This window comes from Bos indicus x Bos taurus, chromosome 14 (assembly GCF_003369695.1).
Source record: "Bos indicus x Bos taurus breed Angus x Brahman F1 hybrid chromosome 14, Bos_hybrid_MaternalHap_v2.0, whole genome shotgun sequence".
NCBI lineage: Eukaryota > Metazoa > Chordata > Mammalia > Artiodactyla > Bovidae > Bos > Bos indicus x Bos taurus.
In genome coordinates, this window is record NC_040089.1 from 1,660,010 (window position 1) to 1,687,358 (window position 27,349).

General features: G+C 59.5%; 1 protein-coding gene across 3 annotated transcripts; it reads left to right on the forward strand.

The window, feature by feature from the left end:
- Positions 1-5,262: 5,262 nt before the first annotated feature.
- Positions 5,263-18,270, forward strand: JRK (Jrk helix-turn-helix protein). 3 transcript variants are annotated; one of them, XM_027560708.1, is made up of 4 exons: positions 5,263-5,794; positions 6,292-6,370; positions 7,059-7,105; positions 9,412-18,270. In XM_027560708.1, the coding sequence occupies exon 4, from the start codon at positions 9,772-9,774 to the stop codon at positions 11,356-11,358; it is 1,587 nt and encodes a 528-aa protein (XP_027416509.1). In that variant the 5' UTR covers positions 5,263-5,794; positions 6,292-6,370; positions 7,059-7,105; positions 9,412-9,771; the 3' UTR covers positions 11,359-18,270. The 3 variants fall into 3 exon arrangements, with proteins under 3 accessions (XP_027416509.1, XP_027416508.1, XP_027416511.1); XM_027560707.1 differs by lacking the exons at positions 5,263-5,794; positions 6,292-6,370; positions 7,059-7,105 and adding an exon at positions 7,231-7,282; XM_027560710.1 differs by lacking the exons at positions 5,263-5,794; positions 6,292-6,370; positions 7,059-7,105 and adding an exon at positions 7,289-8,570.
- The last annotated feature ends 9,079 nt before the right edge of the window (positions 18,271-27,349 follow it).

Consider the following 27,349-nt stretch of genomic DNA (forward strand, 5'->3'; position numbering starts at 1 on the left):
ATGGGACCGGATGCCATGATCTTCGTTTTCTGAATGTTGAGCTTTAAGCCAACTTTTTCACTCTCCACTTTCACCTTCATCCAGAGGCTTTTTAGTTCCTCTTCACTTTCTGCCATAAGGGTGGTGTCATCTGCATATCTGAGGTTATTGATATTTCTCCCGGCAATCTTAATTCCAGCTTGTGTTTCTTCCAGTCCAGCGTTTCTCACAGTTGCACTCATCTCACACGCTAGTAAAGTGATGCTTAAAATTCTCCAAGCCAGGCTTCAGTAATATGTGAACCATGAACTTCCTGATGTTCAAGCTGGTTTTAGGAAAGGCAGAGGAACCAGAAATCAAATTGCCAACATCCGCTGGATCATGGAAAAAGCCAGAGAGTTCCAGAAAAACATCTATTTCTGCTTTATTGACTATGCCAAAGCCTTTGACTGTGTGGATCACAATCAACTGTGGGAAATTCTGAAAGAGATGGGAATACCAGACCACCTGATCTGCCTCTTGAGAAATCTGTATGCAGGTCAGGAAGCAACAGTTAGAACAGGACATGGAACAACAGACTGGTTCCAAATAGGAAAAGGAGTACGTCAGGGCTGTATATTGTCACCCTGTTTGTTTATTTAATTTCGGTCTAGTTAGTCTAAATTTTGGCTATAAAACTATGGTCACCAAATAAGAATTACAATTTTTGACAATGTGGTCACAATGTTTTTTAGACTCCCGAGGAAACTTGAAGAAAAACTTCTCTCTTTAAGAATTCTTGCCCTGAGGAAATAACTCCTCCTATACCTTTAGACCAGAGCTCTCTGGATCACTTATCTGCTGCTGCTACTGCTGCTAAGCCACTTCAGTCGTGTCCGACTCTGTGCGACCCCATAGACGGCAGCCCACCAGGCTCCCCCATCCCTGGATTCAGCAGGCAAGACCATATCTAATTCCTGAAACCAAAACGAACAAAAAGGGGATTTTAAAATCTTACTCCAAACATTTTTTTATTCATAACTAAGTTTGGAAAGCAAAGCTATAAGACCTCTTGTGTCTATTTGGATGAATGTATATCTCAGTGTGTGTCTTTTTTTTTTTTTTAATAATATTGCTGATTGCTGAGATCAATTTGTAAATGAGCTGTAATCTAATTGGCCTTAAAAGAAAAAGAAGTAAGCACTTACAAATCAAGTAATTCTAAATACAAGAGAAAGTAACCTAAATTGTTGTAGCCACGCATTCCTGGAAACAAACTCACTCAGAAGGACAATGCGGATAGTGGAGTGCAGTTTATTACACAGGTGGGCCCAGGGCAGAGTCTCCTCTTAGCCAAGGGAGCTAACCCTTGGGTTGGGTTCACAAACCCAACCAGCATTTGTGAAAATCATGTGTATGTGTCTGAGCCCACCACTCCAAATTCCTTGAGACTTACATAAACCGAGGAAAATACAATCCCAATAACCCCCTCATTCATGTCCTATGTGTTCGTGTGCTCAAACAGTCAAACAATTAGCCAATAATCAATAAACTGTTCATCAAGGCTGTATATTGTCACCCTGTTTATTTAACTTATATGCAGAGTACATCATGAGAAACGCTGGACTGGAAGAAACACAAGCTGGAATTAAGATTGCCGGGAGAAATATCAATAACCTCAGATATGCAGATGACACCACCCTTATGGCAGAAAGTGAAGAGGAACTAAAAAGCCTCTGGATGAAGGTGAAAGTGGAGAGTGAAAAAGTTGGCTTAAAGCTCAACATTCAGAAAACGAAGATCATGGCATCCGGTCCCATCACTTCATGGGAAATAGATGGGGAAACAGTGGAAACAGTGTCAGACTTTATTTTTCTGGGCTCCAAAATCACTACAGATGGTGACTGCAGCCATGAAATTAAAAGATGCTTCAGCCATGAAATTAAAAGACGCTTACTCCTTGGAAGGAAAGTTGTGTCCAACCTAGATAGCATATTCAAAAGCAGAGACATTACTTTGCCAACAAAGGTTCGTCTAGTCAAGGCTATGGTTTTTCCTGTGGTCATGTATGGATGTGAGAGTTGGACTGTGAAGAAGGCTGAGCACTGAAGAATTGATGCTTTTGAACTGTGGTGTTGGAGAAGACTCTTGAGAGTACCTTGGAGTGCAAGGAGATCCAACCAGTCCATTCTGAAGGAGATCAGCCCTGGGATTTCTTTGGCAGGAATGATGCTAAAGCTGAAACTCCAGTACTTTGGCCACCTCATGCGAAGAGTTGACTCATTGGAAAAGACTCTGATGCTGGGAGGGATTGGGGGCAAGAGGAGAAGGGGACGACAGAGGATGAGATGGCTGGATGGCATCACTGACTCGATGGACATGAGTCTGAGTGAACTCCAGGAGTTGGTGATGGACAGGGAGGCCTGGCGTGCTGCGATTCATGGGGTCACAAAGAGTCGGACACACCTGAGCGACTGATCTGATCTGAGACCAAAATTTAGTACTCAACTTGGCCCTGATAACAAGGGCAGATTGGCCTCAGCAGGGATTGTCCCTCTGGGGAAGTAGGTGTCTTAGTTTGATCAGCCCCAAGCTGTTGATTACAGGAGGAAGTCCTGGACATAAGGGAACTTCAGTTCATTTTCCTATCCTATGTCAATAAAGATCTAATATCTTTAGGCCACTTTTCTTGTCATTGGATCATAACTATAGATTAGCCAGTCATTTAAAAAATTTTCCCAAGGGGTTCCCAGGTGGGGTGTGGAACCTTAGAGTGAGAAATTCACGTATTAGCTCGAACAGTTTGTACCAGATGTCTGTGCACTTAAACCAAACCAACAAACCAAACCAGAACTTCACCATCCAGGAGTCACACTCCAAATGAAACAAAAGGCAAAGAGATGCCCAGAAATCAAAAGCCAAGTGGCAAGAGTGCCCCAAAAAGATGGTAAAGCGATGCCCCCAAATCAAAAGCCAAATGGCATAAATGCCAAACGTGACCTCCCAGTTCCCCTAGACCTGCGACCTGCAAAGTGAGTGCCAGCAGCCTTTTTAGTTCCGACAGTTTCAAGCAATTTCTTGTTGATTTGCTGCAAAGAAGTTACTCTATCATTTCCTGCTTTAGAAGCTTTTAGATACCAGTCAAAGCACAGCCGGCCTCTTCTAATTGTACACGCAAAAACTTTTAGAATATCAAAGAACCCCAATTTGGCCATTTTAGGGTAAGATTTCTTTCAGTATAATTTCTCCAATTAACTAGGTACTTGCGAGTATGAGCTCTGTGTGTATTGTACATGAGTGTTAGTCAGAGGCTGGCTTTCTGACATCCTTTTGTTTCTATTTTTGAGAGTTTCTGTATCCCATTTTAAGCTGAATTTGTCAGGGATAAAAGTCACTAGTGAACCTGTGTAGTGGGCCCACGTGCCGCTTGTGAGCTTAACTCCTCCAGGAGTCACTCCAGAGTCACTTCAGCTCATCTTACGTGTCTCGGATTCTGCCTCCAGCAATCTAAGACCACCGTGGCTGCTCAGGTCACTGAATGGCAGTTCTTATGTGCGACCCCCAGATGAACAAGTATTTTAGTTAATGAGTGGGTTTCCCTATGGGACTACTGCATGATATGAGGACTAGGCCTCCACCACTCCTGTACATTTCTCAGTCATCTGAGAAAACCAAAACCAGCCGGGAGGAGTCTTGTCCCTTTTCTTCAGAGCACAGCTCTCATGTATTTTCCTCACTTTTACCCTGACAAATTCTATAATGGCAGTCAAATTTAGTGTCATATCAGCCTCTTACTTAACCACTCAGCCAACACCGTTCAGTCCCCTACAACGGAGCGACTTCAGCATCTTTCAGCCGAGCCCTGGGTATTCCTTGATTTTTTTCCCAATCGAACCCCCCTCCCCAGTACCTTTCCACTGGGTGGGCAATTCTCCTGGCGTGTTTCAGCCAGCCCCCCACCCAGGAGCTTTTGACTGGGTGGGAATTCCTCTGTATCTTTCAACTGAGCCCCTCTCAGTGTGTAGACCATGAGTGGGTATGCCCCGGATATTTCACCCAGGCCCCCCCACCCCAGAGTCTTTCCTGGTGGGAGGGGGCAGGTAACTGCCTCCACCGCCAAATAAAACTCAGAATCTCAACCAATATGGGAGATTCAAGAACCAGGAGAGACTTTACCCAAATCCGTCTGCACTCCCCGAGGAAGCGGATGGGTGCAAGGGGCCGCTGCTGGTACAACAGCTCCGGTTCCTTGTGGAGTCCAGTTGCAGGAAGGAAGTCCACTCTGGGTTGTTTCATCGATCACCATAACTGTCGACTAAAAACAGATGCACAACTTGAGAGCTGTGAGGTAAGTTTTATTTGGGGCAAAATGAGGACTGCAGCCCGGGAGGCAGCATCTCAGACAGCTCTGAGAGACTGCTCCAAAGCGGCAGTGGGGGAAAGTCAATATATAAGGTTTTGGGGAAGGGGGAGTTCAATACCATGAAGCACTCATTTTACAAAAGGGTTTTTGTTAATCATGAGAATCTGATGTCACCAGGAAGTGATTAGTGCTTCTGTAGATAAGAGGAGATACAAGGATTGAGATCACAAAATCTGTTCCTAAAAACATCCAACTAGGTAAAGACCCATCCCACCAGATTCCCTGGAGCACAGAGTGTCTCCCTCCACCCTGAACCCCCTCGGGGGTGTTGAAGGTCAGCAGCTATAGGGCATGGGTTCAATCTCTGTAGAGGCAGATGGCAAATGCCTTTGTTGTTCAGTCGTTGGCAATGCTCTTGGTAAGTGCCAATTTGTAGTTGACACTTAGGATGAACGGTGCTGGGTTTGTGATCTCCGAAGAAGAAGATTTAGCTTTGGGACCAGGGACCAGGTTTGATCACTCAAGAGCTTTTGTGTAGCAGAGTTTTATTAAAGTGAAAAAGGGACAGACAAAGCTTCTGACACAGACATCAGAAGGGGGACGGAGAGTGGAGCTGTATACTTTTTAGTTATTACAATAGATCAAAAGAATGTCTCAAGGTTGTAAAAATTTTACCAGACCCACTCCCACAACTTACATTTTAGGATGACAGCATTAGAATTTAACAATGGAAAGATCCTACCAGACCCATTCCCTAATATACATTCTAAAATATCAGGATTAGTCAGAAGGTTTTCAGAAAGGAGAAACTGTCCTCCTGCAGAATACATTGTTGTTATATAATCCATAGTACAAACTGAGTTGTTTGTTGTGTAATCATCAGTTTTGGGCTTAAAGAAAAAAAAAAAAAAGTTTGTTCTTTCCTTTTCGAGAACCTCAGACCCCTATCTCCTCCCTGGGGACGCTGGACTTATCAAACTGCCTAGGAACTGACTCTCTCAGTGACAGCTGGACCCAGCCAGGCCTGGTGGCCCAGGAGGACCTTTCTGGGGCGCACGGGATGCGGGGACGTCCACTCAGCCAGATCCTTTCCAAGACTTCCGGGCTGGGGACCATCTGGCATGGTTGGGGGCCAGACACTGTCCACTGGGGGGATACTTAGGGGAGGGGGCCCTCCACGTCAGGCTTCATGTGGCACCAGGGGATGGTCTTCCTCCTCCTGTCTCTTCCAGACCCCTTCCTCTCTACCAGAGTGGACTCAGTCCTGGAGACAAGGTCTGAGGTCCCAGTGAGCCGGTGGGAGCTTCCAAGGGAGCTCTATGCAGGTTCGCGGAGGCGCAAGTGATCCTGTGCCCACAAGGTGGCAGCAGAGTGCCCCGCGAGGACAGAGTGGCCTGGACCAGAGAGAGGGGCTGGCAGAGGCCAGATGCTGCCTGGATGTGGAGGCCAGAGTGCGCGTGTTGGGGGAAGGGGGTGAGAGGCAGAGGGCGGGGATGGCTGGGTTTTTGGCTGGAGCGATGGAGACGTGGAGCTGCTATTCACTCCGGTGGGGAAGGTGAAGCTGAAGCTCGCGGGGCGGGAGGGGTGTGCACCCAGGTTTAGAGATGGCTGATTCACAGTGCGTTAGAAGGCTATGAGGGGACGCTGGGCGCTGGGTAGGGCACACGCGGCTAGAGCTTGTGGGCGGGGTCCTGGCAGGAGGCGTACATTTCGCCGCCTGCCTTTGCTGATAGGCACAGCGTGAGGCTGGAGGAGATACCCCGGGAGTGGGTGTGGACAGAGAGGAGAGAGCCAGAGATGAAGTTGGCCAGGTGGCAATCAGCAGGAGAGGGTGAGGAAGGAGGACCAGGGGTGGGAGCATCCTGGGAGCCAAGGCAAGAAGCTATGAAAATCCATCTAAGTTCCCCGCGGCCACCATAACAAGTGACTGTAAACTTGGCTTCAAACAACACATATTTATCATCTTGCAGTTCTGGAGGTCAGAAGTCTGACATGAGTCTTAGAGCTGAACTCAAGGTGTCCACAGAGCTGGTTCTTCTGCAGGCTCCGGTGAGAATGCCTCCTTTTCTTTTCCGAGTCCTAGAAGTTCTGCATTCCTTGACTCGCGGCCCCTTCCTCCTGTGTCTGGCCTCACATCTCCTTTTCTGGCTCAGCTCCCATGGTCCCATGGTTCTTCAGCCCTGTGCCTCCTTCCTCCTCCTCATGAGGAGCCTGTGACGGATGACACCCGGCCCATGGGATAACCGGAATAATCTCCCACCTCAAGAATCGTAACTCAGTAGCATCCACAGTCACTGATAACAAGTGAGGTGACCCAGTGACACAGGGCTCTGGGCATTCGGGCTCGGACGTCCTCTGCCCCTCATGCAAAATACATTCACCCCATCCCAAGGTCCCCAAATCTCAACTCATTACAGCGTCAAGGCTTCAAGTCTTTTCATCCAAATCGTCTCAATTAGGGGAGGATGAGGCTCTAGCTAGGAGACGCGGGTTTGACCCCTGGGTCGGGAAGATCCCCTGGAGAAGGACATGGCAACCCACTCCAGTACCCTTGCCTGGAGAACCCCACGGACAGAGGAACCTGGTGGGCTACAGTCCATGGGGTCGCAAAGAGTCGGACACAACTGAGCGACTAACACACGGGAGGCTCTAGTGGAGGCTGGGGAGGAGAAAAACAGCCTTGGCCTTTGGGCTTCGCAAAGGGAGGGGCTCAAGCACTGCTTTCCCCCATCCGCAGCCTCCTGCCACCCTCGCCCAGCGATGCACCCATCACCGAACACACAGGTACGGTCACCACCCGGCCCGGGCAGCCAGCCGCAGGCTCCGGCCGCCCGCGAGACCACAGAGATGCCGAGTCCTCCGAGACGCCTAGAGCGCCCCGGAAGTGGCTGGGGGGGCCGCGGGCCGGCGGGGGGCGGGGCGGGGCGCTTCCGGCCGGCGGCGGCGGCCAGGCGTCCGCAGGTGAGCGAGCTCTGGGCCGGTGTGGCGGGTGAGGCGGGCGCCGGAACTCGGGGCCTGGCTGCTGGTGCGGAGCGCTCCTGGGTCCCCCGGAACTGATTTGGTCCCTCCGCAGCCTCCCTCCGAGCCGGGCCGGCATTCCGGCCCGAGGCGGGACCGGCGTCCGAGTTCCTTTCCCCCGGAAGGAGCCGGCCTGAGCCCTGGCCTCTTTCTTCTCTTTTTAGCTTTTGCCCTTCTGCCCCAGACGTGGTCCCCGGAATAGGAGCGTTCTCAGAACAGGCCTCGTCTCTTAACCGAGCCGGTCCCTTGCCCTAGGCTGCCCCAGGCTTGGGTCCCACAACTGCGCCCACGACGGCCTCGCTTCCCTGCAGGGTGTGCCGACGTCCTCGCCTGAGCGCGGACCCCTGCTCAGCCCCTCTTCCCTCCCAGGATTCCAGCCCTTCCTCGGGCCAGAACGTGTGTCTTGAGCACTTCTCCCGATAGTCAACCCCCGACCCCTGCCCCGACCTCACGCTGTTGGCTGCTCCCAAAGAAAGGTGCTTTCTCACTTGCTCCCCCTGAATTCCGCAGGCCTTCTCTGAGGACGAGCCACTCCCTGCTCGCAGGAAGGGGCCGCATGCAGGTGGTGCCTCGCTGCTCTCTCTCTTGCCCACAGTCTGCCCCCTGCCCCCTCCTACCCTCCCCTATGGCACAGGAGGATGTCCACAGCGAGGCCGCAAACGGTCTTCATTGTTCTTGCCGTGTTATGGTACCTTTTAGCGTAAGTTGCTTCAGAAGTAATATACCTGCATGTCACTTTTAAAGGAAGTTTCTGCCTCGCCAGCAGGACCGGTGTGTTCTAGCTCCTGCTGCACACGCCTCGTGTCAGGCACCCAGTGAGCAGTTTCTGGCACTGAGTCCCCTTCTCTGGTCCTTCCTCCTCCTTCCTGTTGTGCTTAGTGTCAGTCCCTCCGACGTGACTGGGGCCCCCTGTTTCCTCCTGGTTTTTACAGTGGTTTTGCACTACACGTCTTCTTGAGGATGGATTTTGGCCTTTCATCCCCTCTGCTCCTCATGGGGCCAGGCAGTGCACAGTCACACTGTCACACAGCCATTAGGATGAAAACAGGTCCCAGAAGGACCAGCACCCCCACTTTGCAGCCCAGGAGACTGACTCAGAGGGCTCAAAGGATGAATCTGGGGCTGGCTGCTGACAGGCCTAGTGTTTGTTTTTGGGAGTCTTGCTACATCTGAAAACACTTCACTTGTGTTGAGCTGTGGTCTCAAAGGGCTGCTTTTGTACATTCCACATGTGAGTAGTCCTGTGGCTTCACCCACAGCATGAAGTTGGGTGGGGCCACACGTGAGGGTTTGGGAGGGAGGTGAGGTGGGGGTCCCGCCTGGAAGAGTGGCTGTGAGCGCTGCCTGCCTCTCTGCGGTGGGACGTGCTGGCAGTCACTCCCAGGTCAGAGTGGGTGTGAGTGCTGTTTGCACGCTCATATGTGACTGTGTGACCAGAGGTGTCCGAGGCTGTGGGGACCAGTAGTTGAGAGACTGGCAGCCCCTCCTGGCTCTGGGAGGAGCCTGAGGCCCACTGAGCTTATCTTTCTAGAAGGAGTTTGTAGCCTACTCTTGAAGAGAGGGCTTGAGGGACTTGTTTCTGTAGAGGCTTGCAGGCTCCGCAGCCCCAGACTCCTAGAGGAATCCCTGCCCACTGCAGCTCCTTTGCCCCTGCCTCAGCCGCTCTCTAAGGAACGAGGGTTTTATGAAGGCGCTCATGTCGGGTGGCCCAGTGAGCAACTGTGGAGGGAAAGTTGAGTCTGGATGTGGGACCTCCCAGCGCTTGGTGACACCCCAGCTTTGTTCAGTAGCCTCACCCGTCACGTTTTCCTGGGAGGTCAGATTGCACCCGAGAGCCACTTTTAGTTTGGAGCTGTAGCGAGCGACTCCAAGGTCACCGTGGAAGCTGAGAAGAGCCAGTGAGCCCAGTAGCCCCCGAGCTGGCCTCTTGCGTCACCGCCGGCAGCTCTCTTCATTGTCCCCCAGACCCCGCCAGTGGCTGCTTCAGCGCAGGTAAAGTGCCGAGGCCGTGCTTGCGAGGCCGAGGCACGTGCCCTGTGATGTTTCTCTTTCTTCCCCCTTTTGCTTTCCAGCTGATAAAGCACCATGTGCGAGAGAGAGACCCCCATGGCTCAGGCGGCGAGACCTCGATTAGCTGGAAACCAGCTCCCAGGGGCCCTCTACTCTCCGGTCCATGTTTGAGGGGAGTCGCTGCCACCATCCCTGCAGAGAAGGCCAGAGGTCCAGCCGTGGGAACGCCCAGGGTGGCTGACGCTGGTCCCCCTTCAGAGAGGGTTGGGAAGCTGCTGGAGCTTGAGAGAGGAGCCAAGAAGGGGCCCTGACTTGTGCTGGCCCTCGTCAGCACCGGCAGGCGAGGGTGGGGGAGGAAGCGGCAGGAAGGCCGCCAGCCCCTGCCCAGGCGCGACCCCTTGGCTGGGACGAGCCCCCTCCTCATGGCCTCCAAGCCGGCTGCCGGGCGGAGCCCTGGGGAGAAGCGCAAGAGGGTGGTGCTGACCCTGAAGGAGAAGATGGACATCTGCCGGCGCCTGGAGAAGGGTGAGAGCAGGCGGGCGCTGATGCAGGAGTACAACGTGGGCATGTCCACCCTGTACGACATCAGGGCCCACAAGGCCCAGCTGCTCCGCTTCTTCGCCAGCTCCGACTCGGACAAGGCGCTGGCGCAGCGCCGCACCCTGCACACGCCCAAGCTCGAGCACCTGGACCGCGTGCTGTACGAGTGGTTCCTGGTGAAGCGGTCTGAGGGCGTGCCCGTCTCGGGCCCCATGCTCATCGAAAAAGCCAAGGACTTCTACGAGCAGATGCAGCTGACCGAGCCCTGCGTGTTTTCTGGCGGCTGGCTCTGGCGCTTTAAGGCCAGACACGGCATCAAGAAGCTGGATGCGTCCAGCGAGAAGCAGGCGGCCGACCAGCAGGCAGCCGAGCAGTTCTGCGGGTTCTTCCGGAGCTTAACCGCCGAGCATGGCCTGTCCCCGGAGCAGGTCTACAACGCTGACGAGACTGGCCTCTTCTGGCGCTGCTCCCCCAGCCCCAGCCCAGAGGGCGGGTCGGCGCCTGGGCCCACACAGAGCAAGGACCGGCTGACCGTCCTCATGTGCGCCAATGCCACGGGCTCCCACAGGATCAAACCCTTGGTGGTCGGGAAATGGGGCAGCCCCAAGGCGGTGCAGGGCCTCCAGCACCTGCCCGTTGTGTACAAGGCCCAAGGCAGCGCCTGGGTGGACAAGGAGATTTTTGCTGACTGGTTCCATCACATCTTCGTGCCCGCAGTGAAGGAGCACTTCCGAGCCATGGCCCTGCCAGAGGACAGCAAGGCCATCCTCCTCCTGGACGGGTCCCGGGCCCACCCTCGCGAGGCTGAGCTGGCCTCGGAGAACGTGTTCACCATCTTCCTGCCCGCCAGCGTCACCGCCCTGCTCCAGCCCATGGACCAGGGCATTCGGAGGGACTTCATGAGGAACTTCGTCACGCCCCGCGGCAGGCTGCAGGCCTTGGCCCCACGCTGCAGCGTGCAAGACGCCGTGCTCGACGTGGCCTGCGCCTGGGACGCGGTGCCGGGCGCCGTCCTCAGCCGGGCCTGGAGGAAGCTGTGGCCTGAGGCTGCACTCACGGAGGGCTCATCCTCTGAGGAGGAGCCCGAGCGGCTCAGGACTAAGCCCCCTGACCAGGCCTTCACACACACCCCCGGGCTCACAGCAGGCGCCCCGGCCCACCTCGGGAGCGCAGCCTCGGGGAGCCTGGAGCCAGCAGAGGCTGGAGGGGTGGACAGGGCGGCCTGGGAGCAGGCGGCGGTGTCCTTCGATGCCCTGGTGCGCTTCGCAGAGGCACAGCCCTGCTTCTCGGTGCAGGAGCTGGGCCAGCTGCGCGCGCTGCGCTCCGTGTTCAGCAGGCGGTGGCAGGCGCAGCGGGGCGGGGCCCCCGCAGCCGCGGTCAAGCTCGAGGCGCCCTGGGAGCGCCCTGGGCCTTGCGGCACCCAGCCTTGCTCCCCACTGCCCGGCTCGTCCACGGCCGGCGAGGCGTGAGGCAGTGAGGTTTGACCTGCGATCTCGGGGTCACGTTTCTTGGAACAGCCTGCCCCGTCGAGGTTTTGCCGTGTGCTCTGTCCTGCCACCTGAGTGCGAGGAGGTCTTCCTGAAGGGCCCACCCAGACCCAAAATGTCCCAGAACCTCCAGGGGCCACCACCCAGCTTGTATTCGCTGCCTGAGCCTTGCAGTGTGCAAGGGTAGGGATGTCTGTCTGTCCAAGCGGGGAAGGGCCACCTTCAGCCAACTGACTGCGGTCCCCACTGCTGCTTGATGGGGCTGACACTTCCCAAGGGCCCCCTGCTTGCGCCCTGGGGCTGTATGCAGGTCTGGGGGCCAGCCCTGGGTCAGGCAGGTCACTGAGGGTAGGACTTGATTGTGAATGAGAGTCCGGGTGGCCCCTGCCTGTGGCGTTGCAGGCCCTGTCCCCACGTCAGTCGTCAGCTCTCCTGGCAGAGTGAGCGTCACTTCCAAGTTGCCCTGGGCCTCGGGCCCCAGGATGCAGTGGTAGAGTTGTTAGAGCCAGCAGGAGCGGGCCACTGGGGAGCCCATTGCCGCAGTGTGGGGCCCCAGATCGCTGCCAGTGTTTGAGCATCTTGGCTCCAAGTCCTGTACGTGGTCCATAGTCCCTCAGTCCCTAGAACTTGCATTTACAGCCTCTGCATTAGTAAAACTGGACCAGACGTTCAGAAGTTCGTCTTAGGTGATGTGACAAGAACAGTAAAAGGAGCTGCTCAGATGCCTAGCAGCGTCGGAACTCTCATTTTGAGCTGTTGGCCCCATAGTGATTCACGTGGGGAAAGCTGACTGTGGGGGCCGCTCTTGTAAAGACCCGTACCAGGAGACTCACTGTGCTCCCTACGCTTCTGATGCCTCTGTTCTGTATCGCTCGTCACCAGACGGAGTGCCCCTGGCCAGCCTGGTCCCTTATCACCAGACAGAGAGCCCCTGGTCACTCATGACCGGACGGAGCGCCCCTGGCCAGCCTGGTCGCTTGTCAGCAGACGGAGCACCCTGGGCAGCCTGGCCGCCCTCTTTGAATGAACCGGAAGTGGGCATCCTTTTCTGGGCTCTTCAGCATTTGCCTTCTGTTTGGGCAGCTGATTGAACACACAGTTTTCATTCCTGTTATTTATCGCACTGAGACACCCTTGTTCCCGCAAGAGCCGAGGGGAGGCGAGGGTTTGGTTTGTGGTCGTTTCTCTGGTCTTTGTGTCCTTCCAAACACTGAGGTGACAGTCATGGCTGGCCTGCCACTGCTCTGTGAGCCGTGTTTCCTGCTGAAAACGCGTGTGTGAAGATTGTGAAACAAGCACAGGTCATTTTCAAAGTGGCGTTGCCGATTCTTTGGGCCAGACCGCCTCCTGCTGAGCCGTCACGTCGGTCTCCCGCACGTGTGGGGGCGACAGCTGTGCAGCGTGCACTCGCACCCCTTCTGCACTCGTGTGTCCCCTGTGCTGTGGGCATGTAGCAGGGTCAGATGTCGGGGCAGCAGCCTGGACGTGAGGGATGGACACACGGAGACCCTCCCCACGGCCAGCCCCAGTCCAGTGGCCTGGAGCCTCAGGACGGTGCTGGGGGTGGGCCAGCTTCCTAGGCCCCTGGGGGTGCTCGGTCCCCACCAGACGTAGCCCCTGGGCTGGATTCTCGTCCTGCCCACACAGCCTGCTCCCGTCCCCACTGTGTCATGGCCGGTCAGTAAGCAGCCATCACCACTGGCCGAGGGAGCTTGTCCTTGGCGCTCCTTCTCGAACCACTGCTCCCCTATTGCACTGGGCCTCGGGGGTCTGGTTAGACCTTCAGTGTGGGAGGCCCTGGAGGCTGTGCAGATGGAGAAGGCTGATCTGGCCTGCAGGGTCGAGGTGAACCGCCCACCTCACCTGCATTTCCTGTTGGGGGTGGGAAGCAGGAGGCCCTGCCCTGCGCACCCACAGCTCTGATGGCCGGGGTGGTGGGGGCAGGGGGGTTGATGGGTGGGTGGGTGCAGGACAGAAAGGCAGCTGGTTGCAGCTCCTGCTTGGACCTGTCAGCCAGGCTTCCCTGGGGTGGAGCCAGAGCCCCTTGGAGGCAGCTCGAGGCCATAGTAGCCAGATATTTCTGGAGGGAGGGGGGTTGGAGGAAGGGACTTGCGCTGCTTCTGTTCCTGGGAGGCCATGGCACAGGGCAAGCAGGACTCACCCCCGAGGGCCTGCCCGGCAGCTGCACAGACACCAGCTGCAGTGGGTTTCCTTGGTGCATAAGTGTGCTTCCAGCACAGGGCATAGCGTTCCTGAGTACCTGCTGTGTGCTGGGCATCGAGCTCATCTGGAGGCCCAAGGGTGGTCAGACAGACCCTGACCTGCTTCCATGGAGCACAGGTCTCCCAAGAAGGGCTTCTGGGGGGCCGCGCTGTCCATGAGTCACATTCTCCACGGCTGTCTCCACAAAGACGCAGGCAGACTGCTGAGGTGCCCGGGGTGAGCCGTGTGGCGGTTCCACGCTGAGGGGCTGGCCCCGGAGGCCTGGACCGCTGCCCCCTCCTCGCAGCACTCAGCCGTCACTCACCTCCAGCAGCGAGCGTGCTCAGAGGTCTTCGCCAGGGGAGAAGCGGGCTGGGCCTGCAGGAGCGCCGCTAGTGCTGCTGCTGGAGCTGACTGTGTCTCCTGCAGAGCGTGGCGGGGCCCACCCCAGGGTGCTCTCAAGAGACGGATGTCATGGAGAGAGTCTGGACTGCAGGCCCCCTGGGGTCAGGGGAATCCCCAGCACTGACCTCAGTATCTGCTTCAGAGGAGCCAGGTGCAATGGGATTGGTCTGAGAAGCAGCTTCTGCCCAGGGCATCGTTGAAAACAGCAGTTGGCCAGCTGTGAGTGGAGTTTAACCGCTGGGTGCAGGCAGGGACCACACAGTCAGAGCTTTGCCAAAAGCACCGCCATGGAGTGGGGTGGGAGGGGTGGGGGGGGCCGTGGGCCTTCCTGAGGCCGTGCCCCTGGGAAGGAGCGTCAGAGCCTCTGTCAGGGACGGGGAGCCCCTAAGAAGAGCCAGCCAGCAAGACACAAAGTAGAGAAGGCAAGTCCCAGTCTGGGGTGACCAGTACCCAGAGCTGGTATGACACATTACCTAAAAGGACCAGTTTCCAATCCAACATTACGAACATACAAAGAAACAGGGAAACACGACCACATACCATGCTCCTGAAATGCAGGTGGTGGAGTGAGAAGGGGGCTTTAACAGTGAAAGACTTCAAATTGATCATTACAGATGCAGTCAGAGAACTAGAGGAAACTAAGATTGAAGAAGGAAACGGGGGAAAGGAAGATAGTAAGTAGAGAAATCAGTAAAAAGATGATAAATAAAAAGCTGTTTTTAAAAACATGGAAATCCTGGCATTGAAAGGTACTGTAACATGACAGATTGGCCAGAGGGCCCAGCAGTAGATGTGAACTCGTGGGAGAAAGAGCGTGATCTTGATAGCGCTTGAGAGATGATGCCATCCAAAGAACAGGCCCTTTTGCTGCAGGAGGGGCCTCGGCTCTTGATGAGCTGCTGGCCCAGCTGCAGGCCTGCTGCTCGGGATGGGGGGAGATGCTCTGAGGCCCGGGTGGTCTCAGAGCGGTGTGGTCTCCCCACCCGGAACTGGAGACTGGCTGGGGCAGCAGCCTGGGCCTCCATCTCGGCTGGAGCACCTGCCGCCTCCCACCCACCCACCCGGGCTTGCTGGGCGCACAGCCCTTGAAGGTGGAGAAGGCCAGTCCAGGTGGGTGGACGGTCCTCATGACGGCCCCATTTCACGGAGGTGTCCAGAGGCCCGCTGCCGGCCACAGGCTTCCCAGTCAGTGTGCCCACCTCTGTGGGCCTGGGGCAGGAGGGCCTCCTTGGGCAGTGCCAGGAGGGAGGGCTGGAGATGCCAGGCTCGGTGGAGGATGGCCGCATCGTTCTAGCAGTGTTAGCAGGCGCACAAGCCCAGCAATAGGGCCTGGGCCTGGAACTGGCCTGCAGTGAGGAGTGAGGAGAGGCCAGAGGCCCAGCAGAGGGCTCCGGGTGGTGGCTGGAGTCTGGGCATCACTGGCTGCCCCTCCCCTCCCACAGGCCAGGCTGTGATGTGTGGTCACCCCTCTGCCACACCCTCTTGAGGGATGGTCTCCCGGCCTGGGGACAGGGCGTGTGTGGATGTGGAAGCTGCCAGGAGTTGTAACAGCCCCACAGACCCTTTCAGACAAGGAGCTTGCTTTGTCTGTCTCTGGGGGCTGTGTAGCACCTTCTGGGAAACTCTAGGGAGTGCAGGCAGCCCCAACCTAGAACCTTGAAGGAGCTGGAGGGTTCCTGAGCAGCCAGGGGTCTGCCGTGCATGGCCTGGGTGAACCCTGACGCTGGTCCCTCACTGAGCCCCAGTCCTTGGCCCCACTCCTGCGTCCTGACCCTGGTTGTGGGCTGAGCCCCCACTCTGGCTCGTGTGCTCTCTCAGCTCCCAAGGAGGGCAAGACCAGGGAGCCTGGAACCATGTGTGGGACTCACTTGTGCCCTGGGGGAAGGTGAGAGCTTTGTGACCTCGCCCCTCCTCCCCAACGTGTGACGTGGCGCGCTCTGTGACCACACCCCCCACCCCCACCCCCGCCTCTGCCCTGGCTCCAGGCCCTGCTGACAGTGGTCCCGGGGCGGAGAGTGACTGTGTGGCTGACTCACGGCAGGTGGGAGAGGTGTGAATGTCAGAGCTGGGCTTCCCCCAGGGCAGACCCCCGCGCATTCGGGCAGCTCCTGGGGGTGCCTCAGGGCTATGCCAGGCCCCTCTGTGTCCCCCATTGGCAGGCACACACCCGAGCCAGGGTCAGGGCCCCTCCAGAGCAGCCCCGTCCTCCGGCAGCTGCCTGTCCTGCCTCTGCCCATCCCTTGCTGGGGTCCTGGGCTCTTCCCAGTCCAGCTGAGGCCAGTCATCTCTGGCTGCAGGAGTCAGGAGGCTGTAGGTCCTGGAGTGGGAGGAGCCCAAAGAGCCTGCTGGAGGCATCCTTCAAGGCCGGAGACTTCCCTGTCCAACCTGACTCTGTGCTCGCTCTGGGGCCTGCAGCCAGCCAGCCCTGTCCAGACAGCCTGCAGCCCAGGGCCTGGGGGAGCTTCCCAGAGTTGGGTGCTGGGAGGACAGAAGGGACCTGGAGAGCAAAAGGCTGGCGTCCTGGAGGAGGGGGACCATGGTGCCCAGGGCAGCATGGGACTCACCTGTGGGGGTCCCTCTGCAGGCTCTGGTACCCTGACTTTGAGGGTGGGGCCCAGAGGACAGGTGTGAGGAACAAGGGGCTGGGGAGCAGGCGAAGGGCAGACTTTGTGCCCTTGTCCCTCAAGGCTGCAGCATGAGCTCAGGCCTCCAGGTGCCGAGACACTGGCCACCACTGAGGGCAGGCAGGGCTCCCTGTGTTGGAGACGCTGTGTTCTATGTCTGAACCTGGCAGGGTGGAAGCCTGTGTCAACTTGCCCACATCTCTGCGGCTTCCCAGTAAGCCTTGGAGGAGGCCTGCTCCCCATCTCCAGATCAGGACCCCTGGAGCACATGCAAGGTAGTCTGGGTGCAGGTTCTGGCCCCGGGCCCCCAGGCTCACTCTCCACCTCCCCCCATTCCGAGCAGCAGCCCTGCAGCCGGGCCAGCAGCTCGGCAAGAGCTGAGGCCCCCCTGCAGCGAAAGGGCCAGGGGCAGCCAGAGGGTCTAAGGAGGCCTCTGTTAGCTCAGGAAGCAGCGTGGGCCCGAGGGTTCTCCTCAGAGGAGGCTCAGCTGCAGTCTCCAGTGAGTGGGCGTCCGTCCCCCCCTTTTATTAATAAAGCAGAGTAGTGATGTCACTGGCGTGCTCAGTGAGCCTGCCGCTCCACTGGCCGACATTCCCTAATTAGGAAAATGGAGTCCAGCTGTCTTTGGGAGGCTCCTCAGTGGACGGCATGAGGCCTTGGGTGGCTGCCGTCCACTGGCCTCAGGTGTCTGACCTGCCCCACCATCCAGGAAGGGGGCCTGGCCAGGAGGTGTGGTGCCACTTGGCAGTGAGGCTCCGGAGACGGTGATGCTGGTGAGGATGGTGGTTATAGTGGTGGTTGTGGCAGAGATGACCAATTGTGGTGCTGGATGAAGACGCTGGTGATGGGGTTGCTGTGGTCTGGATGTTTGCATACGCCGCCCCGATTTAACTGAAATCCTAACCCCCAAGCTGATGGTGTTGGGAGGCGGGGGCTTTGAGAGGTGATCAGGTGGAGCCTTGAATTGGATTAATGCCCTTAAAAGAGAGACCCCAGAGGGCTTCTCGCCTCTTGGGTCATGTGAGGATGTAGCAAGGTCTGCCGTCCTCAGCCAGGAGGGCTTTCACCAGAACCCAGCCACTCCAGCACCCTGACCTGGGATTTCCAGCCTCCACAATGGTGAGGAATTAATTTCTGTAGCTTGCAAGCCACCCTGTCTGTGGTGCAGTTAGAGCACCCGGATGGAAGAAGGCGGGGATGAAGGTGGCATGGTGGCCAGGGCACTGGTGGTGGCGCGTGGGGCAATGAGGAATGCATGGTGTCAATGGTGTGGTGGTTGGCGAGATGGTGGTTGTATCGGTGGTGGCGATGTTGAGGATGGCAGGTGATGTGAACTGATCTGTGTCCCTCCCCCATTCATATGATGAAGCCCCAGCATGACAGTGTTCAGAGATAGGGCTTTCAGGAGGTAATTGAAGTTAGATGATGTTATAAGAGTGGGGCCCTTTTCCAATAGGACTAATGCCTATATCAGAAGAGGATGATGGCTCTCAATTCCCCTTTCTCACAAACCAAGAAAGGGCCTTGTGAGAACACTTCAAGAAGATAGCCATCTACCAGCCAAGAGAACTCTCACTAGAAACCTGATGGACTGACACCCTGATCTTGGACTTGCCAGCCTCCAGAGCTGCAAGAAAGAAATAAATGTTGTTTAAGCTGCCCAGTCAGTGGTGTTTTGTTACAGAGACCTGAACTGACTCCCACTGGGAATGGTGAGGGTGATGGTGGTGATGATGGTGGTGGTGATGGTGATAGTACTGGTGATGGTGATGATGGTGGTGGTGGCAGAGATGGTGGTGATGGTGATGGTGGTGGTGATGGTAGTGTGATGGTGATGGTAGTGGTGATGATAGTGGTGGTGGTGGTGGTGGTGGTGGTAGAGATGGTGATGATGGTGATGGTAGTGGTGATGACAGTGATGATAGTGGTGGTGATGGTGGTGATGGTGGTGGTGGTAGAGATGGTGATGACGGTGATGGTGGTGGTGGTGATGGTGATGACAGTGATGGTGGTGATGATAGTAGTGGTGATGACGGTCATGATAGTGGTGGTGGTGGTGATGGTGATAGTGGTAATGACGGTGATGATAGTGGTGGTGATGATCGTGGTGGTGGTGATGGTAGTGGTAGAGATGGTGATGACAGTGATGGTGGTGATGATGGTGGTGGTGGTGGTGGTGGTGGTAGAGATGGTGATGACAGTGATGGTGGTGGTGATGGTGGTGGTGGTAATGACGGTGATGATAGTGGTGGTGATGATCGTGGTGGTGGTGATGGTAGTGGTAGAGATGGTGATGACAGTGATGGTGGTGGTGATGGTGGTGCTGGTGGTGGTGGTAGAGATGGTGATGACAGTGATGGTGGTGGTGGTGGTGGTGGTAGAGATGGTGATGACAGTGATGGTGGTGGTGGTGGTAGAGATGGTGATGACAGTGATGGTGGTGATGGTGGTGGTGGTGGTGGTGCTGGTGGTGGTGGTAGAGATGGTGATGACAGTGATGGTGGTGGTGATGGTGGTGCTGGTGGTGGTGGTAGAGATGGTGATGACAGTGATGGTGGTGGTGGTGGTGGTGGTGGTGGTAGAGATGGTGATGACAGTGATGGTGGTGGTGATGGTGGTGCTGGTGGTGGTGGTAGAGATGGTGATGACAGTGATGGTGGTGGTGGTGGTGCTGGTGGTGGTGGTAGAGATGGTGATGACAGTGATGGTGGTGGTGGTGGTGCTGGTGGTGGTGGTAGAGATGGTGATGACAGTGATGGTGGTGATGGTGGTGGTGGTGGTGGTGGTGGTAGAGATGGTGATGACAGTGATGGTGGTGGTGATGGTGGTGCTGGTGGTGGTGGTAGAGATGGTGATGACAGTGATGGTGGTGGTGATGACGGTGATGGTGGTGCTGGTGCTGGCCATGGAGACAGTGGTGTGACAATGATTACACAACTTACAAGTGGGACACTTGGAATTCAGAGCCTGGACTGTGGGCTGTGGATCTTTTTTTTTTGAGAATTTAAAAATTTTTAATACAGTTCAAAGCAGGATATGTGGTTCATTTCAGCTCTTTCACTGCCAAACCTGGGAGCAGGGACTGCTTCAGCTTCTCTGCCTTCTCTTTCTTTGTGATGACCAAGGTGTAAAGGTATCTGCTGCATCAAAATTTCAACTTCACATTATCCTTATTTTTCTTGATCTTGACAGACCTGGCGTCCTTGCGCCAGGCCGTGAGCAGGAAGTCCTTGATTTCCTCAATTTTGCAGGGCATAGCGACAAGCAGGGCGCGTGACTGGAACGTCAAGGGGCAAGAAGCAAAGACAGCCTGGGCCATGGATCTTAAATGAATGCCTCCTGCTGAGGGTGGCACCAGGGGCCACACGTGGTGGGTAAGCCTGCAGGCCTGTCTGGGATGGCTCTCCAGGAAGCCACCTCCTGCCTCCCCAGGCTCCCTCTCATATTGCCAGGGGAGACACTGAGATGCGGGCTCCTGACATGGCATTTTATGTTTATCTAGGAAAGTCTGCCTGCCCAGTTCAGGGGGCACAGCTCCTCAGGCGGTGCTTAGATGGTAGATGGAGGGCCTGCTTCCACCCAGCTCCCCCGGCAGGGGCTGGGGCGGCTGGAGATGGATGGCTCCCCACACTGCTCTTGCCCATGGACACGGGCAGTGGGTGGTAAGCTCCTGGGCGGACGAGTCCGCTCTGCTGATGGGCTGGCTTGGATAGGTCCCAGGCTGAGCTGGGTGGGGAGCAGGGCCTGGGAAGGAGGGCCGCACTTGGGGGTCCTGACCCTGCAGGGGTGGGGCTGCCGTCTGGCTCCCCAGATCCCCAGGCTCTACCCCAACCCTGAGGGAGCCAAGCCCCTGAGGCACCCCTGTGGGGGCACGTGGGGCCCCAGGACAGCCTGGTTCTGGGGTGGGCAGCACTGTCAGGGCCGAGGGTGGGGAGCTAGTGCAGACCCCTGCCAGGAAGTGGTCTGTTCAGGGCCCTTAGAGGAGTGGCCCTCAGGCCTGCCGCGGGGGCCGGGGGTCTGTGGAAAGGCCCTGCTTCTCAGCTCAGACGGTCTGTGTCTGTGGACATGGGGCACTGAGGCTGGAGAGGGTGGGGGGCAACCCAGGGCGCTGGACCCTATCCTCACCTTGGATTGGGGAATGGACCACTGCCCCCAGAGGCCATACCTGGGCCCTCCTGCTCCCCTCCTCTCCAGTCCCCCCAGGGTTCTTCCCCAGCCCCAGCCCAGGTGCCCCCAGGAGGGCTGGCCTCCTTTGAGGTGGACAAGGACGCGCCAACAATGACCACTGTCTGCAGGAGGACTGAGGGGCTGGGGCCAGTGGGTGCCACACACAGGCGGGGGTGGTGGGAGGTGTGGCGGCCCCAGCAGAGCAGGGAGAGCCTCCACCCGAGACCTGAGGGGTCCTAGGGCTCCCTCCCTGCAGGGAGCACCCTGTCCACAGGGCAGTCATGGGCCGGGGCCAGCACTCGGGTGGGTGGGGACAGGCTTGCTCCCAGAGCCGGTGGGCGGCACCCAGCCCGGGACAGCTGGCCCAGCCTGGCCTGCGCCCTCAGGCCCTGGCCCCAGGCCCAGTTCCTCTCTCAGGGGCCCATCCTCTGACGTGCTGCCCAACCCCAGCAGGGCCCTGATCCCCAGGCTGTGTGGGCAGGGACGGGCAAGTGTGTGTTGAGAACCCATGCAGTGGGGGGAGGGTGGGGGCGCCCGTGATGGTCTGGGCTGTGCACTCCTCGACCATGTTGGTTTATTTCTGACCCTCCCACTGGAGCTCAGCCAGGAAAGGGAGGGAGGGAGCGGGGAGGGGGCACTGTGCCAGGGCGGCAGGGAGAGCCCAGGGGTCCGGGATCTACCCTGGCCTGTGGGGGTCGGACCGGTGTCCCCAGGCCAGGAGGCAGGCGTGCTGTGTGCAGGTCACGGAGGTCACCAGCCCCTCCCCCGAGTGCCCCGCCTCCCGCTGCTGTGGCCCCCACACCCTGGGGAGCACCTCCAGATCCACACACAGAACTCAGGACCAAGAACGCGGAACATGGGCTGTGTGTCGGCTGTCCTGCCAACCAGCCCCTTACCCTGAACCTCCGAGGGGCCACCTGCCCATCAGCTGAAGAAACTGAGGCTCAGAGGGTGTCCGGGTAGCCTGACCCTGCACCTGGCCAGTGGTGGAAGATGGCAGGATGGGGATCGGCCTTGGGGCCAGGAGACTCAGTCATGTGCTCACCAGCTGGTTCCCCAAGCTCATCCCCTACCCTCCCTGCACCTCAAGCTCCCCGTCTGTAAAATGGGTGACAGTGAGCACCCAGCTGTGTTCCAAGGCGCAGGGAGATGCTCGGCACGCACTGAGGCCCTGTCTCCCACACGCCTTCCATGTCGACCCTCTTTCCAGAGAGACCCCCGAACCAGGATGGGGGCCCTGGCAGGTGGACTGCTGTGCAGCGGGTGGGGTCTGCGGCAGAACACAAGCACAGACCCTTTATTCAGAATTGGTAAGAGCTGCCTGGCAGTGACGGCCGGGCACAGGGCCAGAGGGCACAGACGGTGCCCCGGAGACAGAGGCCCAGGGAGGTGCGGCTGAGCCGTGGACAGGCCGGGTGGAGATTGGGGCCAGAGGTCATTGCGGCCGTGACTGGCATCTGAGAGGCCGGCAGCAGACAGGGAGGCACCACACCCCAGGGCGGGGAGTGGGGCGATGCCAGCCTCGGCGGGCAAGGGGCCTGCAGCTGCACCAGGCGTGCAGCTGTGGATCAGGAGCCCAGGAGAGGCCTCGGCCGGACCGGGGGCGTGGACGAGACGCGCGCGTGGTGCGGGTGGCTTCAAGGGCAGGGGGCTCAGGCCCCAGCCCCAGGGGCAGGGAAGGAGAGGCTACAGGGAGAATGGAGGCGGGACCCTGGGCCTCCTCCGGGCTGGCCGCCACCGTTTCCCGCGCGCGGGGGCGGAGCTGGGACAGAGCCTGCCTTCCGCCCGCCTGCGGCGCCGCCTGCACCTGCGTGGGGAAGCTCCCCGCGTCACAGCGAGCTATTCTCAGCCCCACTCCTTTTATGGCCCCGGAACTGAGTGGTGGAGGCTGGCGCACTGCGCTGGCTCAGAGATGTAAATGGGAACGCAGAGCACGGCAGAGCAGCGGCCACCACCCGCTCCCTGGCACGGGCGTCTGAGGCACCCGGCTCTGGGGACATCTCCCTGGGCCGGTTGGCAGTGCACCCCGCATCCTGGCTGAGGGCCCAGCCACCTTCAGGGTTTCTGCTGGGCCCCTGGGGGTCCAGGGAGGCGGTGGGGGCTGTGCGCAGCCCGGCTGTGCCGCAGTGGGCAGAGGGGAGGGGGCGGCTGCACGATTCCAATCCCCCAGCCCCCCGCCCGGGAGCCGGCTCTGCTCTCATCCTGACCCCCTACATGAGCTCTCAGAGCGGCCCTCCCACCTCCCCCACACCCCTGTCGTCCTGCTCACACTCTGGCGTCCCCGCCCCGCAGGACCCCGCTGGGCTGCTGGCCCCAGCACGCTTGGGGTGTGGGCGCACCGCTGAGCAGGCAGAGTCTCTTCGGGCAGTGAGCAGGGCGTTTTGTCCACTCCGTGTGTCTAGAGCAAGCTCAGGGCCTGGCCGTTGGCCAGCTGGAGCACGCCTCGTCCAGAGAGATCAGGAAGCACACGCACTGACACACTGACACACTCTCACACTCTGACGCTCACTCACACACACCTACAAACTGCACAGGTGGGAGGATGCTGCGCTCAGGGGCTCCAACAGGGGCCCAGGGCAGACAAGGCTCACGCATCGGGAGCCCGGGGAGCCTTCCTGGAGGTGGTGACTCTGGGCTGGGATGTAGATGCCCCGTGAGCCTGGCTGAGCTTCTGTGCTTAGCTTCTGACACTGGGCAGACCTCCGTCACCTGAACAAGGTGGTGTGGTGGGCAGCTGGCTGGCCGGGGCCTTGTGCGGACCAGCGTGCCCAGCAGCCCAGTGCCCTTTTCCTCCCCACCTTCCACGGCTGTCCACCCTTCAGGGCGCCGAGGATGGCGGGGTCAGTGGGGTCAAGGGGTCCGCAGGACGCCACCCTGAGACGCCTCAAGGAGAAGTGGGGGTGGGGTGCGGAAAGGGGGTGCCCAGCTCCCGGCCAGGGCGCCTGCCCAGCAGAGGGGACACTTGGCTCCAGCTGCCGTGCGGGGCGTTGACCAGCGAGCGGCAGGCACAGGGGTGTCCTCGGCCCTGGCCGGTGTTCCTGCCCCACACCTCTGCCTCCTGGCCCCATTCTCCAGCTCCCAACAGCAAAGCCACACAGCCTTGCTCCCCAGGCCCCACCTGTCCGACTCCCCGGCAGGCACCCTGGACGCCGCGGCTGCTCCTTGAAGGGCCTGACCCTCTGAGCGGAGGTGCCGCCAGCTGGCGGCCCAGTGCCAAGGGCAGTGGCCCCGTGGGCAGCATGCCTCAGGCCATGCCCAGCCCGGTGTCCTCTGGGGACTGTGTGGGGGCTCACGGCGGTGGCCCTATTTCATGGGTGACCTGCACCTCCCCACCACCCCACCTTGCTCGGTGCCGGCCAAGCCAGGCTACGGAAGTGCCGCTTGATTGACTGACTCACCTCACAGCCAAGCAGGGCAGCGATGGCTGGACCCACTCTGCGGGTGAGGAAACTGAGCCCGGGAGGCGGGTGCTGAGGGGGCCCACCCCTGGTCATGCAGGACGCACCTAGCGCCTTGGGGAGCCAGCAGACCGTCCCCACGCCCTCTCACCAGCCTGTCCCGGCTCTGGCTTCCCTGCGGAGGGACCTGGAGCAGCCCTGGACCCTCTCGCTGGGGGCTTTGCCTTCCCTTGCGCAACGGCTGGGGGTGGCAAGGAAAGAGTGTCCCTTGAGGACGGGCCCCGCCCCGCCCTGCCCATGGCCCCTGCTGGGGCCCTGGCCTGGAGGATGCAGGGAGGCCCTACCAGGCTGGTATTGTCAGGAAAATGCAGAACTTTCCTTGGCGAGGAGGGAGGAGGGTCTGGAGTGTGAGGCTGCCTGTTCCGGGGACAGGACGCAGCACACACCCTGCCAACTGGGAGAGGAGAGGAAGCCCTGGAGGAGGGGCGGGACAGGAAAGAAAAAGAAAAAACGCTCCCGCAGCTCAGGGAGCAGCTCAGCTCCCCCCCCCCCCACATGGTCCAGCGCCCGCTGCCTACCCCGGCCCCCAGGCTGGGCCCAGCCCCCTGCTCAGGGTCACTCCTGTCTCAGGTCAGCCCATGCCGGATCCCCCGGAGCTCCTGCCCTGGCCTCCTGGGCCCTCCCAGAGGCTCTGCTGCAGCAGGCCCCCCGCAGGCACGCAGAGCAGAGGGACCCCAGCCGTTGCCCCGGCTCAGGGCCTCTGTGAGATGAGGGAGATTGTCTCCCCAGGCAGGAGACCACCAGCCCCAGTGGCTCTCCCTTCTCTGTGCCTCCGTTTCCCAGTGGACGTGCTCCTCCAGGGCCCAGCTCTGCCCCCATGTCCAGGGTCCCCACCCGCTGTCCTGGCCTCTCCGCGGCCCGGCCCCCCGCAGCTGGGCTCGGGACCGTGGCTGGACCGGCAGTGCCCTCCTGGCTGCCTGGGCTCGAGCCCCAGGCCTTGCAGCCGGCTGTCCCCAGGGCCTCTGCTCGGCCTCATTGCTGGAGCCCGGGCAGGTGTTCTGGCCCCACCACTGCCTCGGGGACATGGGCGCTCCCCACAGGGGCCACAGGGAGGGGTTCCAACCACCTCCCACCTCCCAGATCCCGGAAGTGACGCTCCTACGGGAGGCTCTCGGCAGGACTCAGGACAAGGGGGGCGTTCTCGGGTGGGGACCAGGTCAGGCAAGAGGACCAGCACTCGGCCTCACTGGACCCCAGGCCCTGGCACCGTCAGCCCACTTTACAGACGGACAGTTGAGGTTCACGTGGGCAACCGCCAACTGTCTCCCAACCAGAAAGGGAGGGAGAAGGGCCCACTATCTCGCCCGCTCCACGACCCATTGCGCACGCACGCTCTGTGCCAGGCCGGCTTCAGGCTCCGTGGCTCAGCTGTGAGGGTGCGGACGGTGTTCTGGGGCCGCCGTCACACCCGGCTCTCGGCTCTAAGTGCCTGGCTGAGCAAGAGGGAAGCAGCAAGTGCGGGAGACCTGGGTTCGTACCTGGTTTAGGGCGAGGGGCCGGCAGCAGTGCTGGCCAGGGTGGGCACCGGGACAGCCGGGCCGGGAATGACAAACGAATGGGCAGGCAGGTGCAGGAGGCAGGAGGAGGCCCCACCGGCTGGCAGGACGGGTGGCGGGCACACGTGGAGGGCGGGCACCTGGACTCCAGGCCAAAGCTGGGCAGGAAGGGCCAGGTGAGAGTGGGTGGCTGACGGCTGCTCCGGGGACGCCGCGGCTTTCCCTCCACAGCCCCCCTCCCCGCCGCAGGAGGCAGTGACCTGGGCCCAGGGGGTCCATGACAGCGGGAGCTCTGCCTGCAGATGCTTGTGCCCACACTGCGGGCTGATGAGAGGCTGCGAGTCTGCAGGGCGGCGGCTGAGGCCCTGCTGGAGAGGCAGGCCAAGCCTGGCTCCCAAAACGCACCCCAGACCCCGGAAGAGGGGCAAGGAGGGAGGCCCGGGCCCAACAGCCTGTCCCACCCCGCCCCGCGGAGGAGTGCCCCTGTGCCTGTGGGGCCTGGGCCCGGCTCTGATGGGTCTGCAGAGGTAGGTGTGTACCCTGGGGACGGAACCTGGTCAACCTGATCATGGAGCAGTCCTGGAAAGGCAGGTGCTGCAGGGAGGGGAGGGGTGGCTGGCTGGAGAGGGTGAGGAGACCCGGGGCTGAAACAAGGGTCTCAGCATCGGGAGAGCAGCCCTGGGGGCTGGGAGCCCCGAGCCCTGGGGGTGGGGTGTTAGAACCCGCAGGGGCTGGAATGGGGGCTGCCCGGACCCTCACATTGGGCAGACCCAGCCTCCCCCGCTCACCCACCTCCGTCCGGAGCAGGTGAGGCCTCAGGAGCTGCCAGGCCTGAGGAACAGCCGCCCAGCTGGGCTCTGAGAGCCGGGGGTGGGGGGCTGGGCCCCACTCAGTCCTTGCACACCCCGGCTGCCCGCTGCACCCGCCCCTCCTCAGCCTGAGCCGGCCTGCTCTGGGTGGGCTAGAGCTGGAGGCCTTCAGCCCTGAGGACAGGGGATGCCGGGGCAGCCCCCCTAAGCACAGAGCTGGCCAGGCCTCCTCTCCGGAGGCGGCGGGAGAATGGAGCCTGAGGCTGCAGCGCGGGGGTGTGCTGAGGGCTTCTGGGGCGATAATTGGGCAGCGATTAAGTGTTCCCGGAGCAGCGGCTGCGGCCCATCACCTGTCACAGCGGCCTCGTGAGCGCAGCCTCTGTGCAGCACCCCCCGCGCCCACGGCAGGCCGGGCAGAGGGGCCACCGAGGGCCGGGGTCGAGGCCAGCTCGCCTGCCAGGCTGCCCTGAGACCCGCTCTCGTGCCCACAGAGGGGATGCCCACCTCCAGCCTCCTGCCCCAGCCGCCCCACGGCTTGGGGGCCACAGGGCCTCTGTAGACTGAGGGCTGACCAGCCATCCCCCACTGGTCACTCAGGTGCTGGCTCTGGCACCCCCGCCACACGCAGGTGTACACACACACACACACATGCGCGAGCACACAGGTGCACACACGCAGTCCCTGCCTGGCTGGCTCGCTGCAGGCTTCTCCTGACCAGGGCCCTCAGATGTGGTCGCAGGCTCATGGCCCCACTCCGGCGGCGGTGACCAGGCCCGCTCACGCACACAGACATCCTACTGCCTCCAGCCCCG